Source organism: Leptinotarsa decemlineata, unplaced genomic scaffold (genome assembly GCF_025532065.1).
Source record: "Leptinotarsa decemlineata unplaced genomic scaffold, Ldec_3_MD MMD2_tig00026317_RagTag_RagTag, whole genome shotgun sequence".
Lineage (NCBI taxonomy): Eukaryota > Metazoa > Arthropoda > Insecta > Coleoptera > Chrysomelidae > Leptinotarsa > Leptinotarsa decemlineata.
The window spans coordinates 753,388-770,180 of NW_027412686.1; the positions used below are offsets into that span (position 1 = coordinate 753,388).

Below are 16,793 nucleotides of genomic sequence, written 5' to 3' on the forward strand. Positions count from 1 at the left end.
TAAAAAACATAGAAAGTTCCAATTCTCTTTTCTTCATCAACAAATATGCTAAAAACTGATCGATACTTCAAGGAAATTCATCATAACATATTAAAAAAAAACACTTCAATATGAAAGTAGTTGTTTCGAAAGGACTTTTTTCAGTGTTTGTCTGAAAGTTACGTCTCTGCATAAACCACACATCTTTATATGGAGTACATTTCGAAATTAATTGCTTTCTTCCATTTTTTGAAAAATTTCCAAATATACCCCTTTCAGTTTAACTTGAAGTGTTTCATGATTTTTCGAAGGGATGGGTGAAACTCTCAGCATACTTTTATCATTTCAGTACATCGAAATCATATCATATTTCACTGATATCTCTGTGAACCAGTTTTCGTCTTATATCAATTCCTTATTTTCAGGAAACTGAAGACTCAATTCTCTTTTCAACTCCAGAGGAACCAGATTACCTTGAAAACGAAATAGACGATGAAGCCGATGAGAACGAAATGAAAAATGATCTCTATTATGATAAAGATGACTGCTCAATGCAAGAATACGAAGTATTGAAGGTATGTTGTAGTTGCATGAATAGTTGAAATCATTTACTGATATCTGTGGTTATATAGCAATATCATTTTTCAGATTACTCTCACTTCTAGACATTTTTTGGTTCAATTCAATTAACTGTTGTACTGTCACAATTTATTGCCCTAAAATTACAAGTGTTCGGGTGACTTGGCACATTTGATTCCACCAAGAGCGGTACATATCAGAAATACGCGACAGTTTGTGGCTGCTCATCGTTTTGAAGTTCAACTCAGTACACCTCGAATTCGCTGTTTGAGAACTCTTTCATTTGGGAAACTGCGTTGATTTAGAAATAAACTTCCTGGTGAGGTTTTTCCAAATGGATTTGATCTCCAGCGATCCAAATCCAATGTGAACCGCTATTTTCTTACAGGAACCGCTCCTAGAGAACCTTAAGGATTTTCCTGTTGTGCTTGTGATTTCTCATTTAAAAAAAAACTGAATAATAATAAGAGCAATCTAATTAAACTCAAATATGAAAAAGTATTACTTTTCATATCAACTGAAGCATCTGCTCAGGACACGTGTTTTATTAGGAGATATTCATGACAATAATATATCTAATCACTCAAATCCAGGGTTGAAGACATTTCAGAGAGTATTTTATGTATTACATGGTCAGTCCCACTGAATTCAGTTTCTGGAAAATTCTTTCGGTAGAAACAGATTCGTTTGTTTTTCGTAGTCAAAAAAACGAAAATCACTATTACTTCTTACCCACAAGAGAAATCCTCATTACATCTGTCGTTGCTTCTGCTTGCATTATTCTTGATACGTTGTTCACAATTTTTCTACTTTGTCCATTGAGAACCTTGTTTTTCAGTTTACTGTTCGAACGCATTTTCGAAGACAACAAATAACTTACAGTTCACCACACATAATAATTTCCATACATACGCTACTAACACGATGTTAGCTACACGAGTTCCTCGACGGTATTAAACACTTGCTTCACTCCACTGGCTGATCTACTATGCATATAAAATTGAGAAACAATCTACATTTACCAAGCTGTACTGAATATGGCTACCGCAGTAGCAAATAATTGGTACTACAGTTTTCATTCGACTACAGTCCACCAGCCCGGATTTTGTTCTCCCAAATAATGACTTTGGCCATTGAAGTTTTCATTCTCACAGCGTGATAAGCTCATTTTTCTTGCTTATCTGAGACCAAAGATCAATTATCCCTGATGATTCTTTTGAACTCCTCACCGTAATATGCAGAGTTCTGAAACCATCGTCAATCACTAAGAGAAACAATGGTTTGAGGAAACAATCGAGAACTCCACGTGGTACTCTTGGACTACAGTAAAGCATTCAATACATTAGACCACAATATTCTGTGTAGAAAAATGTAAATTTTCGGATTTAGTGAAGGGACTGTAGATCTATTGAAAAGTTACTTCAGAAATCGGACTCAGTCAGTATGTCTGGATGGAAAGTGTTCTAATGCTTTACCTGTTGACTATGGAGTACCTCAGGGCTCTATCCTTGGCCCCATTCTGTTCTCTCTATATATATCTGACTTCCATAAAATAATTGATCATTATGCAGATGACACTCAGTTATATTATCGATTTTCTTCAACTGGCAGGTGTCAATGGAAAAAATTAACAGCGATCTACAAAAGTTACTGGATCTATCTATAGCCCATAATACGAAATTGAATTCTAGAAAAATCAGCTGATACTTTTTGGCCCGAACACAAAAGGTGGGAAATTGAAGGAAGAATTGGAATCAAACTTGGACAATACTTAGTACAAATAATTACAGAAAGCAAGAACTTGGGTTTGTGGCTAGGTGGTGATCTGAGATTTCACAAACATATAAATTCACTTTGTCGTAACTCGTACAGTATCTTACGTCAACGGTATCAAAATAGAGATATTATGACTTCCAAATTGAAATTGAAACTTTGCAAAACTCTCATATTGTTTAGATTAGCACATTGCGATATAATCTACGGGCCTGATTTGATACACTTTGATGTAAATCGCTTACAAAAAATACAAAACAATTGCATTCGTCTTTCTTATGGTGTGAGAGAAATTTGACCATATATACCCCAAGTTTGAGGAGTGAATTTAGACACTACTCCATATACAGGGTGTAACTAAATAAGTGTAAAACATCAAAGGAGGTGATTCCTCATCAAAAAAAAGATAGGATCTTTCATATAAAGGAATTTCATTGGAGCATACCTGGTTAAGATACAGCTCCTTAAAGGGGGTACATGAAATATGTATAACAATTTTTTTCCCAAGCACTAAAAAATTTACAATATTGAAATTAACCTGATGTTTTGTACTACCAAAAAGATACTTAGCCAGTAATGTATTTGGTTTACCCCATGGTTGTAAGGGGTGGAAAACGCAACCTCTAAAATTTATTTCCAATGTAACTTTTTGTCTTATTATTTATTTACCATTTATTTCCGATAGCCTGTCTCATTATAAACAAAAAATGTCTTCTGGGTTTTTTGCCCAAAATAAACCAGTTCGCAGAAAAAAATTATTTTACGAACAACTGTAGAGATACATCGTCATAAATGCGAAAATACAAAACTAATCTTTAATAATTCACTTGTTATTAAAATGGCATGCATAATTGAGGAAATGGCTAATTGCATTTCGTTTACGGTCTGTCGCAGGGAAATGGGTTAGAATCTTCTAGAAGATATACTGAAATGTATCCTCAACGGCAGCATCCTTCACATAGAATATTTGCTCGACTCCATCAACGATTACGAGAATATGATTCATTCGCAGGATTGTGATTGCCATCGAGAAGTACGAACACCACAGCTTGAGGAAACAGTACTTAATTTGATTGAAGAACAACCTACTACCAGTACTAGAAAGATTGCTTTCCAGCTAAATGTTGATCATATGACGGAATTTCGAAGTTTAAAGGAACAACTTTTGTACCCTCACCATCTGCAACGAGTACAGGCACTGTTACCGCGAGACTTTCCGAACCATCTAGAATTTTACAATTGGATAATAATAATAATAATTTATTCATCTCTCATTTTACATTTTTGTACATACATATGACACAGTGCAGAAGATAAGCGGGGAAGGGGAATAAATGGGCAAACCTACAGAAGATCAAGTCTGTGCGTAGGGTATTAGACGGGAGGTTCAATTGAATCTGAAGTTGATAATGATAATATAACATAGTACATATAAAGAATATAAAGAATATAAAATATCCATATAAACAATTCTATGTCTATAGTTGATAAAAGTAATGTACATAAAAATATAATTTTAATCATATGAAAAAATATAAGAAGGAAAAATATAGAAATCCAAATATCCTTCACCATGTTATGTATATACAGACATATACTCATACATATACACATACATACACACATATATACATATACACACATACACATATAACGTATATTTAATGATAACATAACATAACGTAGTACATACAAGGAATATAAAATATACAATATACATGCTGGATGCTGGAAATGATTAGAAGAAATTGTGACTTTCTGTAGACGATAGAATTCACAGACGAATGTAGTTTTTCTTGGGACAAGATTATTAATTTTCATAATTACCACATATGGGCTGATAAAAACCCTCACGCTATTGTCGAAACTAACCATCAAGAACAGTTTTCTCTTAACGTGTGGCTCGAAGTTATTGGGGATGATTCAATTGGGCCTCATTTTCTACCTCCTCGATTGAATAGTGAGGCAAACGTTCAATTTCTAAGAGAAGTGCATCCAGTACTGCTGGAGGAAGTTCCTTTGGGCGTCAGAAGGGATATGTTTTTTATACATGATGGGGCTCCCGTCCGTTTTAGTCAAGTATCTTGTCAGCATTTAACTGAAACATATGCAAATCAGTGGATAGTCAAGGAAGAGCACAGAACTGGCCCACTCGATCCCGGATCGCTATCCTCTCGATTTCTCTATTTGGGGCCATTTACAGCATTTGGTTTATCGTACTCCTGTTCACGTTGTAGAGGACTTAAGAAACCGCATCATTGATGCATGCAGGGTAATCAGAGGGACTCTAGGAATATTTGAGCGAATACGTGGCTCAATGCGCCGACGACTAGACGCATGCGTAATGTCTGAAGGTAGGCATATTGAACATTTACTATGATTTCTACATGTTGTGTGTTTTGTTATTAAAAAATTAGTTTAATCGTTTAATACAGGTACCAACTACAAAATAACAATAAATCCAGTTCGCATTTATGACGATGTATCTCTGTAGTTGTTCGTAAAATAATTTTTTTTGCTGCGAACTGGTTTTTTTTGGGCAAAAAACCCATGAGACATTTTTTGTTTAGAATGGAACAGGCTATCGTAAATAAATTTTAAATGGTTCAGTGCTTGTGAAAAAAATTGTTATACAAATTTTATGTACCCCCTTCAAGGGGCTGTATCTCAACAACGGGATGCTCCAATGAAGTTTCTTTATATGAAAGATCCTATCTTTTTTTCTATAAGGAATCACCTCCTTGAATGTTTTACACTTATTCAGTTACACCCTGTATAATTTCCAGAAAAAGTTGAAAACATATCTGAAGTCTTCTGGATAGATAATATATTCATGTTCTGCCTTGGTTTTCTCTTTGTCTCACTTTTGTGTATGTTTTGCTATATATTTTACCTTTAAAAACAATGTATGTCAATGAATAAAGCCCATTTTTTATTATCATTAAATAAGTTAAGAGGCAATATGAAATAACCATTGGATGTCTTATTCATTTGTTGGTATTGTATATTGGGATCATTTGTCGCTTCAAATCAAAATTATGAATACTATTTGGCTTGATTTGACTTAATGTGTATATAATATATTTATGTATAGCATCCTTTCGTCACAGCTAACTTTGGTCGTGAGAATTCACATATTTACCTTGAAACCATTTCAATATTCAATTCCAATTTCCTAAAATTTCATTATCTTTGAATTCAATATTGAAACAATACAGCTGAAAACTGCTGAATACAAAGCTGAATAGTTCAAACCGTTCCGAAGGATTTTTCAGTAAAATATATTTTTTGCTCTTTAAAGTTTCATTCGAACCTTGTAAACCGTGAAATATGAAAGAAACAAGATCAGCATGCAGCTGTATGCCTAACAACAACCTTTTCCCCAATAAAATTTATATGCACATTTGTTATCCCCGAACCACAGTAAACTAGTCCTGTATCGGTCTTTCTGTTTGCAGGATAATTTATTGTTGTACAACCACGCCAGGCTGATGTCACAGGATAATCATAGCAAGGATTACTTGGTTTCCATTATGTTTTCCCACTATGACAGGAATAACAATGGAAACTTGGAAGCCACCGAATTGAATGAGGTGAGTGATGTAACCAGTGGTGTTACTCCACCAGTAAGCATAGTCGTGATATACGCAGGTTCATTAGAGTCAGAGCAGCATTAAGGAGGTTATCGTAATTCCAGTTGTTCTGAAAGTCTTTGAATATTAATGATTGTGCGGATAACTATAGTGACCTCAAAGTTCTTGAAAATGCAGTGAACGCAATCCTCAGCAGTTTCAACTTTTTGATTAGAATATCATTAACAGTCTGAAATCGAATATTTCCGGCATTAAACACTTGATTGGGTTTTCCCTATGGTACTTGAAATGAGCTGAAATCAAATTCAAAATATCCTAATAAACTGTCATTTAAAGGTAGTTCACAATATTTCATAGTACATTTCATTAGTTCGGACTTTCATTATCTAATATGATATAAAATGATTTGAAATCCCAGGAAAAATCAATAAAATTTTTGAAAAATAGCTAAGAAAGTAACTATTATATTGATACAAAAAACTGAAATTACAATGAAATTGAATACAAGCAACAATTGAAAATATGGCAATTGAAAGAAATGAAAATTAAAAGACATCAAGCCACCTTACTTCACGACGTTCAGATTGTTAGTATCCTCAATCGTCTTCGAGTGATGACTGGGTCATCTCCCAATTTCTTTAGTAGTTCCAATAAACACACACCACACCAACACACACAGAAAGATACCTGAACAAAATCTCTAACCACCATTCACAAAAAAAGGGATGGGTAATTAAAACGTTGGTTGGAAGAGCACGACGTATTTGTGAATCTTGGGAGTCTTTCTGGGAAATTCAATCACCCGAAAAATACCTTCAAACCGAATGGGTACAGCGAAGGAGATTTCGAGCAAGCCATACGATACAGGATTGAGAACACCAAAGTAACCGCGGCCATACTGGTCAAGGCAAAAGCTTTCCTTCCCTTTGTTGAAAATTTTACAGACTGAATTAGGAGAATCTCAGAGAATCTTTAACAAGACCCGGGGTGTACCAGATTCCTTGCAGCTGCCAGTCGGTCTACATTGGAACCACAAAAAAAAGTGGGTACCTGTCTCCCTGAACACAATTGTTTACTCATACAAATCGACAAATCAGCTGTAGCCGAACATACTCTCAGCGAAGAAGGCACTCACATTATCTCATTCGAAGATTAGATTAGAACTGAGGAACTGGCCCATGGCCTGATTCACTGCGACCTTTTCAGATCTATTGTGATGCTCCTTGATTGTTAGAGCTCATTGTCTAGCTTGACTTTTTGATGAGACTCCATAGCCTTGACACTAACCCCTTCATCCAGCTGGCAGCCTCTGGTTTCTCTTCCCGCATCATGCGTGTCTCAGCCTTGCTATCGTTTTGCGTTCACAGAGCACATGCGGTTTCTTCCTCTTCTTGACTGCATTGGGTTTTTTCTGTCAGACCCATGTTGCTCATATGTTTCCTGAGTCGGCTATGCCCCGTTGGTAGACCCACCACTACTCTTACAACCTTCGGTTGTGGTTAGGCAGGTCTTCCGTGAATCTGGGCGATGGTTTCTTTCAAACTCTTTCGCCTGCCTCATTCCTGGGAGCCTATTCCACCAATCTATCGATTAGGCTTGCAGCTATGAGTTTATGGATATCTTTGTACATGCTTTCGCTACCTCGCAGAAGGGTTCTGGGCCGATTATAGCCTTGGATGTGCCTTCACGGGCTAGAACATCGGCCTCATGTCCGGGTACCCACGCTAGAGTGAGTGACCCCAATTTGGGTACTCAATTCCTCGAGTGCGCTCAGACAGCTTCCCACCAGTCTTGAGAAGACTTGAAATGAGCTGAGCGCCATAATTGCCGCCTGACTGTCGGAGAAAATGGCAATGGTTTCATTTGTGACCCTCTGCCTGTTTATTTTCCCCTATACAGTGTTCGATGGCCGTTACTTCCGGAACACAGTTGCATTATGTCCGAGGCTGGGTGCGATTCACGTTTTTTCTCTGCCTCCATATATACCGGCTTCCACTCCTTCTTGGCTATTTTTGCCATCTGTATACCAAGTTTCTCCCGGACGTTTTGCCAGTCCTCTCTACTTGGTGTGATGATTTTGAAATCTTTTTGAAAGTTGTACTGCGGAACTGTGTTATCCACGAGAATTCCTAGTATTGGATCTGCCTTCAGTTTATTGTAGAGTTTCAAGTATTCTGCACCGTGTGACTGGCTGACTGAGGTTTGCCCCTGCATTAGCCTGCGTCACCAATAGAGCTTCTCTTTGTTTGTAGATGTGCAATGGTGGAAGTCCGAGTAGGACCTCAAGTGCTGCAGTTGGGGTCATTCTCATGGCTCCCGCGACAGTAATACTTGATGGAATTCAAAATTACTGTCCGAGAGTATATGCAAAGACAATATAAATTCAAAAACACATGGATAATTTCAATAGAAAAAAAGAGGCAATGGTGAGAAAACTTTTGCTTTACTTCTCTATATTCATACAAACTTCCAAAGGATGAAACAAATAATTAATTTCGAAAAAAACTTCGCAAAGATGCGTAGAATTCACTTTCAGTCACATGACATGAGCAGATTTAACTCATCCGTGACATTAAGTCGTGATGGTATGAATGAACTGAGTGGTTCATCTTGTAATGTTATCCAGATTGGTGCTGAAGAGGCAATTAGAAAAGTGTCATATTCAGAAGCAGTGATGTCCACCATTGAGGATGACGAGGGAATTATGTGGAATTTTATGTCTTCCATATTCAATATTGTCTAGCAATCATGTGCAACTTTTTCTTTCGTGTAATTCTTCCTTCCGTTGGAAGATTCCCACATTTTTTGTATAAAGATGGAGGAGTAGAGGACCGAAAGATTTCTGCCAAAAATTATTGTCTTCTAGAAATATACCAGTTTCAATTTTTCACAAGTCATTTGTGCACCCGTCTTGGAGGAAGGTATATATAGTGACAAAATTGCAACAGACGAATATTGAACTTCACGAGCATGAAATCTGTTGCAGCCAGCGATGAGTGTCATCAGAATTCTTTCCATTTCTGAAGACGAAAACAATTTTTTTCAGCTACTGAAACGTTTAAAAAGGTATAATACTTTGAATTCACGCAATAACTTATTGTGGTGAACTGAAAAATTTGCTCTTTTTAAACCTGCATAAGTTTTTCATTACAATTCTCAAATCTTTCAGATCATGCAAGATGAAAATATCCAAAAAAAAATGAGTATTTTGTTTTTCTCACAAATTTAGCAAATTTAGAATATTTTGTCTTCACTCTGATTGACGTATCAAGAACATAACCAGGTTACGATTTTTTCATGAACTCAAAATGAGAGATTTTCAAGGTTTTCAATTGAAAAATAGAAATTCAATATTTCATTAGTAAACTTCGGTACTCAACTCTTTGATTGAATCTTATAACTTCTTTCAGATTGTGGGAGATCACTTATGTTAAGAAATCTGTTGAAATACTCGTATGATCATTTTAAAAACTATTTCTTGAATATTTGAGCTTCAAGGAAAATCTGTGATCATTATTCTCAATTGACCAGTTTCAAGTCGTGGTGAGAAATTGTAAAAAAGAAGGATCAATACAATATCTGATACCAATTTGAAACGATCAATTGGCAGGAATAATGTGCCCAATTTAAAAGTAATGTATTTGAATCTCCTTCGACCAAATATTTTTCTCACTGAGTGGAAGAACAACTCAGTAGCACTTGTGCTAACTGAGTTGAATTTTGCCTTTTGTTATATCAGCAACTAACTCTGTAATTTATCTAAATATTCGTATGTTACTACAGCTGGGAAATAATAAAGACGATTATTATTATTACTAATTCATATGGTCCTTCGGTGGCTCAAAAAGTTATTAACATATCTTATTCAGAACACGAGGGTATTTGACCATAGTAATCGATACCGTTCACACCGAAATAGATCCATCAATGTGAATGTTCAGATTTTTCTTTCACATGAACATGAAATGAAAAGGATCTATCTGAAAAACTATTGCTCATACGAATATCAAATTACACCCATATTCAATTTTCATTTCTCAATTCATACATCAAATATTAATAATGGGAATTGAAGAATACAACATTCGTGACAAACCCTACAGAATATAATAAATGAAAGACTAGAATTTCACCCATAAGATTAATTTTCACTGTGAACCTGGTCGAGTTTTCGGTTAAAACCATCAGTCGTCAGTAATAGATAATTATTCACTCATATTTTTTCGTCCTCTTTCAAAATTTGACACTCTCAGAGATGCATATATTTCGTCAAAATCACCGTCATTGGAGTGGCAGAAATCATTCTTTCCATTCCAATTTTGGAGCTTTGATTTCAAACAAAACAATGAGATAAAAGAGAAGTAGAAAATCGAAGATGAATATTCCCTAAACAATAATCTCCCCATGAAATATATTTCCCACAACAAATCGTCGAACTCTCACTGTAATATTTTTTCCAGATATCAACTCAGGAAAGACTGGATTCTCTGAGCAATGGATGTTCGCTGTCCAATATGATTCAATATGATGACACAGATCACGATGGAAAATTGAGCATCAATGAATTCTACGTGGCTTTCAGTAAATTGTATAGTAAGTATAATGAAATATGACAGTAACTATATCACAACATAAAACACTTTCTTCTGAACCGGTCAGCAAGTGTATTCTAATAATTGAAAATTATTGCAGTTGTATCGTCAACAGCATATGCTGAGTGGGAATATTCGACCCTCCACCGCAACTCGCAAGGGTTTATTGTGGCTCAAACATATTCACACTCGGCCAAATAAACCCAGCTTTTTAACGAATCCGATTAGTTTGTATGGTGATTGGTCTTTCAGGTCAGATGGTAAGAGTACGGATCTGCCAAATTCAAAGAACCTGATTCGGTCCCCAGTGGGGCAGACACAAAGTATATGCTCTGTAGTTCCATCATTTTCCAGACAGAGGCGACACACACTGTCTTCCGACAGTCCAAGTCTCTGCATGTGATGATTCAAATGGCAGTGACCTGAAAGAAGACCTGTTAGACATCGTAGTTCATCCTTTCTATAGTCCAACAACTGTTTGGTATCAAGCTTCGAAGGGTATATGAACGCCCTGGAGTGAGCCAATACTGGAAGATTCTGCCAGAAGCCCATAAATCTTGCCATCCAGGTGTTCAATGATTGTTTGGCAAAGCCCAAAGCGATGCAATTGACAGGTTCTGATTCGATGAAGCCACTTGCAGCACCCTCTTTTGCTAGAGAGTCAGCAGGCTTCATTACCTTCCAGGCCAGTATGGCCAGGAATCCAGACCAGAGACAATGTGTTGAGTCTTCCTATCGAGGATAGTTGTTTTTGGCAATTTGCTACCAATTTAGACGTTGCTCGCTAGGAGCCAAGAGCTTTCAACGCCGCTTGTCTGTCCGAGAATATTTTCATTGACTTGTTTGTGAGGTTGGATTTATCCAATCTCTCCACACACAATTCAATAGCGTGAATTTCTGCTAAAAAAACATGTCTCTGTCCCGGGTCTGCGACTAAAAACACCTGCATTAGAACCGGAAGGTGTTTTCGATCCATCTGTGAACCAACAACTATCTGCTCTTAATATCTCTTTCTCCCGAAGGATCCAGTCCTCTCTACTCGGGAATAGCCAGAGGAATACCTCAATCCGTGAACGTTTCGCTCCAAGTAACAGGTGGTACGACGATCTTCTTTACTCAAACAGAAAAATGGTGTGTTTGGCAACAGTAAAAAGTTACTACATTGAATTCCGATCCTAATAGCTATCTCCTTAGGATGGAATTGTTGCTCGATGATGAAACATTGAATACCTACGACAGCTATTCTCATGTTGACTCTTACTGCAGCAAAATCACATGTTCAGTTCCATTTCTTGATAATTTCGCTGAGTGGGAGGTGTTCAATGACAGTGTCGTGCACAATGATACAATAGGCTCGTGTATTTTGTGGAAATCCCTCAGATACTTTTATTTCAAGTTTTACATCAGCACTGGAACTTTTGATGCTTTCATTCCTTCTAGAGCAATCGATGACAAAGAGAGTGTTTTGTATAAAGTCGGCAATGTTGATGAGAGGATTATGTTGATTAGTCATTTCATAGGTAAGACCGAATTGTGCGTAGTTGAAATATGCTTGCAAAAAATTCATTTTCCCAAAATTTAGATGCATATTCTATTTGGGATAATTTTCACCATTCAGAGTCAACGTTATTTTGGTGATATTTATATGGTTGAATTGCGTTGGATCCTTGTTGACTTTGGTGTAATCACGATCTTTTTGGAAACATACAATCACATATGGTTCCCATATGCTGCCATTTTCTGAACGGTATGAGAATAGGAGTGTCGGCTTGGATAGCTTTCAAAAGTTGCAATTTGATTTGATCATGAGGGAAGATTCGTTTAACTTTCAGTTCGATATTTTCAATGTTCAGCTTAACTTTCGTCTTTGATGCTACTATTTTGAAACAGTTGCTATCATCTCCAGCTCGTACTAATCGGATGGTGTGTTAACCATAGGAAACACATTGATAATTATTGAAAATATTCAAGAAATGCTTGATAGGTATAATTATGTTGAACGTTGAAGATGTAGTTTGAATGATGCCGAAGCTCTTGGGGTATGTCCATCCTGAGATTGTCAAGTGTTTGATATCTTCATCGGTGTAGGTGAGGAAGCCTCTGACAGTACTAACAATTCCAACTACACGAACTGCTTTCAATTTTTTACCATTTTGCTCATAGGTAGCAGATTGAAACAGGAAACCACCAGCATTGTTCAAGAAGGTCACATGACCATCTCCTATACTGCCCTCCTAACTAACAAAGCAGTATGTCCACTTTTAGTGCTTTTGAGTTAATGAGGTTTTAAATTTTTTTTCCTGGGCGGGCAGGTAAACAAACATGTAATATTTCACAACTAAGTATAACAATGGATGATCACTTTTTCTAACTACTCTGATATTTGAAATTGATTGAATCAAATACTTTAATCAAAAATAGGCTGTTACTGCGTTTTAGTGTAGAATATGAAATTAAAAATTTGTTTTGGTGCTAGTCAGTTTTGCAGTATTGGAAAAATTTGGGAGTTACTGCGTTGTAGACAAGCGACATGGAATAAAAAAAGGGATGCTGCAATATTAGTGCCTACGACAAAAACAAATGAAAGTCAAAAATGATATAATTTATTATATATATATATATATATATATATATATATATATATATATATATATATATATATATATATATATATATATATATATATATATATATAATTTATCATTCCTTTTCATCTGCATTTCTTACGTCGATCGCGTTGTCATCAACAGGAAGTGTTTCCCAAAATACTCGTCTATTTTGTGGTAATAAAGGAAGCAAGTATTTCTCGATGTTGCGTTTTCTCTCATTTGTGATTCCTCTTGGTTTAATTATTCTTGGTGGAAGATCCAGTCGACGTATAGCTTTCTTATTTAGGAAATTCATATGATTCACCTCTGCATCAAAACTTGTCCGATAAATGAGTTCGTTTTTTCCTCTCTCCGCAATGACTTCTACAATGTCTTTCATATAAGGTCTTGGAATCAATTGTTTTATTTTGTAAGAGGAAGAATTATCGTGCCAAACAAAGAAGTCCTCCAGATTCATTTCCTTCACGGTCACTTTGCCTGAATTTGCAGCTTGTACACAATTTACAAAATCTGCAAAATCGTAGACTTTCTTCTTTTGTTGTAGAGATAGCTCCACCTGGTGGTGGAAACTGTCTGCCGCCATAAATGTATGTCCTGGCTCAAAATATCGCAAAGTCAGTTTATTTGTTGCTGTTTCAGGTGAATTAATGATATATGTCAGATAGGAAAATAGGGCCCAGTTTTTATTTTGTCCGGAACAGTTATCTAACCAGAAGGTTATGTTCTCAAAGTCTCGCATGGCGATGAGGAAAGCGTGAAAGGTACTGATCAAATCTTCTTTTTTCTTCGGAGATGCATTCATGCCAGAGGCAAGCGAAAGATTTGATCTGCTGCTTCTTGCCAATCGGTACAAAGCTTTCGTTAAACACAATAATTCGTTGACAAAATATCACCTGCTTAAACATGTCGATCCTGGGCAGCATTATAACTTTTTCTAAATCCGCAGAAACAATTAGGGATGTTTCATCGGAACCAGCATTAGCAGCATCAGTCCTGTATTTTTCACGGGCATTCTTTGCCTTACTCATATGATTTTCCCATGCCTTGCACGATTCGCAGTCTGGTATTAGATTTTGTTGAGTATGTTTTGGATCATGCATCCTAAAAATTTCACATGTTCCACATTCCTCGTGACCCAATTTAGTGAATGAAATATTACAGTCCTTTGAAACACACTTTCTGTATAACTCGTAAGAACACTTTATGTCGGGATATTTTGCCATGAAATCCTTATGCATGTTAGTGATGTTGATATCGCTAGCTAAATACCTTTTGTTCGGCGCATGTTCTCTTCTGTAATGGGAAATGGTAGGTCCAAAAGATTCAATATGTGTTTTGATTACACTTCGATCCGTTTTAGGAGTTTTGGGGTGCTTTCCTCGTTTATCTTGCCCGCTCGTAGCATTACTTTCCTTATTAATAACATTGGTGATATCTCGGTCGTTTTTGCGATCATATCCCAGTGTAGTTAGAAAGAACACTTTGCAGATTTCCACTTTTTCACCGTTTGCATGTTTCAAAAAGTATTTACAAGACCTTGTCCTCGACACTGCAGAACCTCTTCGCCGTTTCACTTCCATAGTTGAAATACTTGCCGAAAGAAAAATTTGACGTTCCAGTAGTCCCTATTGATTGATATACGCTGATCTTCCGCAATTTTTCCAACACATCCTTTCTTGCATGATCCACAACCTGTTCGAACCGTATGTTTAGTTTTAACTTCTTCCAGTTTGTCAGCATTCCTTTCTGCAACGGTTTTACAAAACTTCTTCCTTTTTCTAAGTTCTCCCGTTCTTTTAGTGTATTGTTCATCAGGGTGAATGACTTCAGCCACTTCTCCACTCTGGTGAGTTGAGGTTTTCTTTAATGTTCTACGAATCTTCTTGCTCAAAGGTTGATCAGATGAAGTATCAGAGTCAGGTAAGTAATGGGGATCGTCCACAGAGTCGTCAGAATCTAATAAGGGCATGTTTGCATCTTGAATTGTGTTTATTGAAGAACATTGTGCTTCATCAGTAGCAGCAACCAGAACGTCTTGGGTATGGCGTACTGGTGATGATGGGGTATCAGAATCAGGTAGGTCATAATGATGAGGATCGTCGACAACAGTGTTTTTAGAATCAAGCAATGGAATGTTTTCATCCATGATTTCATTTGAATGGATCGGCAGAGGCAATGATGGCGCATTGAATTCAGGTAAGTGGGGATAACCGAATGCCAAATGATTGGAATCAAATATTGGAATATTTGCATCCTGATTCAAATTAGAAAAGTCTGGCTCCTCAGCGGCCATAATTTCAGTTGAAGTTGGTTCTGGCACTAATGAAGGACCGTCTAAGTTATCTTCAAATGGCGAAGCAGCAATTGAACCAGATTTGGAGATATCAGCATTGTAGAGGCTCAGCGGATTCAATGTAACATACTCATTTGATTCTGTTTGTTCGATCACATTGCTGGATATAGCTTGCACATCACTTACATTTATTGTCACCTTATTCTGAAGACCCTTCTTAATCAGTTTCCACCGATAACCGTACTTCTTGTTTTCCATAGTAATTTACGGAGCAAATCTGAAGCAAGTGAAAAAACCACATTCAAATAACATGAATAATAATTCTTAATTAGGTATTAGCCAAGAAGCACCTTTAAGGTTTTTTTAAATGGCAAGTAGGAAACTGATCAAACAACTGAGACAAATGTATAATATTTTTGATATAAATTAATATAGTTGTTATAATAAAGAGCTCAAGTAAACTCCCGAATTAAAAACAAATAGAAAGAACGAAGTAAATGACAATGAACATTATGAAGAAAGTACTTACCAATCACTCGAAATAACTTTTTCCAAACTAACACTATCACTTTTTTTATTACTTGCTGATAAAATACACAAATTATGCAATTGTTGGTTATGTTTATGTTATCTTCTACACGTTCAAACGCGACTGAGATCTGCCGCACATACAATAAAAATGTTTGCATGTCACCTGACCCTAGACATAAACGCAGTATCTCCAGGCAAAATTGGAGATGCTGCATTTTAGTCAAGCAAATGTCAGATACTGCTCTTTAGATATGTATGAACATCAAAAAGTGGACATACTGCAAACGTTTTAGCCATTTATTTGAATATGGATTGCAAATACTGCTTTTTTGCTTAGTTAGACATATACAAAAATGTTCTAGATATGTTAGAAATGCAGTAACTCCAAAATGACAAATTAGGAGTTACTGCGTTCTAGCTTAGGAGGGCAGTATAATTCTCCCAACTTTTCCACTGATGAATAGCAGGCTATCGTACAAAGCATCATAGGCATCGGATTGGTTAATGTTGATTTCAATGACATCATTGTTGCGAAAAGATTTGACATACGGGTAGTAGGTCCGCCATTCTACCTTTTGTATGGACTCATCGTTTTGCGGTTTTCGGAAAATGTTAACTACTTGATTGGACAACATGATAATCCAGAGATTTCAGGAATAATTTATTCTCCGTTGACAGTTGTTGACGCTGTTTAAAAGTCTTGGTGAAGACTGACGTGGGGCTGGGTGATGAGTTATTCTTACAGATAGTTGACACCATACTTTCGCTTCAATTCCAAATGAACTATTATTCCTTTGTTTCTGAAATCAACGAGCCTAGAATTTTGGTCGAGAACTCGCAATGT

The 16,793-nt window shown here is 36.4% G+C and overlaps 1 protein-coding gene across 2 annotated transcripts in view; it reads left to right on the forward strand.

The window, feature by feature from the left end:
• The window catches only part of LOC111511924 (follistatin-related protein 5), a 673,378-nt gene that overhangs the window by 594,754 nt on the left and 61,831 nt on the right, over nucleotides 1-16,793 (forward strand). For both annotated transcript variants that reach the window (XM_074181896.1, XM_074181897.1), the window contains exons 5-7: nucleotides 405-554; nucleotides 5,790-5,924; nucleotides 10,385-10,517. In XM_074181896.1, the coding sequence (XP_074037997.1) occupies nucleotides 405-554; nucleotides 5,790-5,924; nucleotides 10,385-10,517 (418 nt within the window). The remainder of the gene's footprint in view (nucleotides 1-404; nucleotides 555-5,789; nucleotides 5,925-10,384; nucleotides 10,518-16,793) is intronic.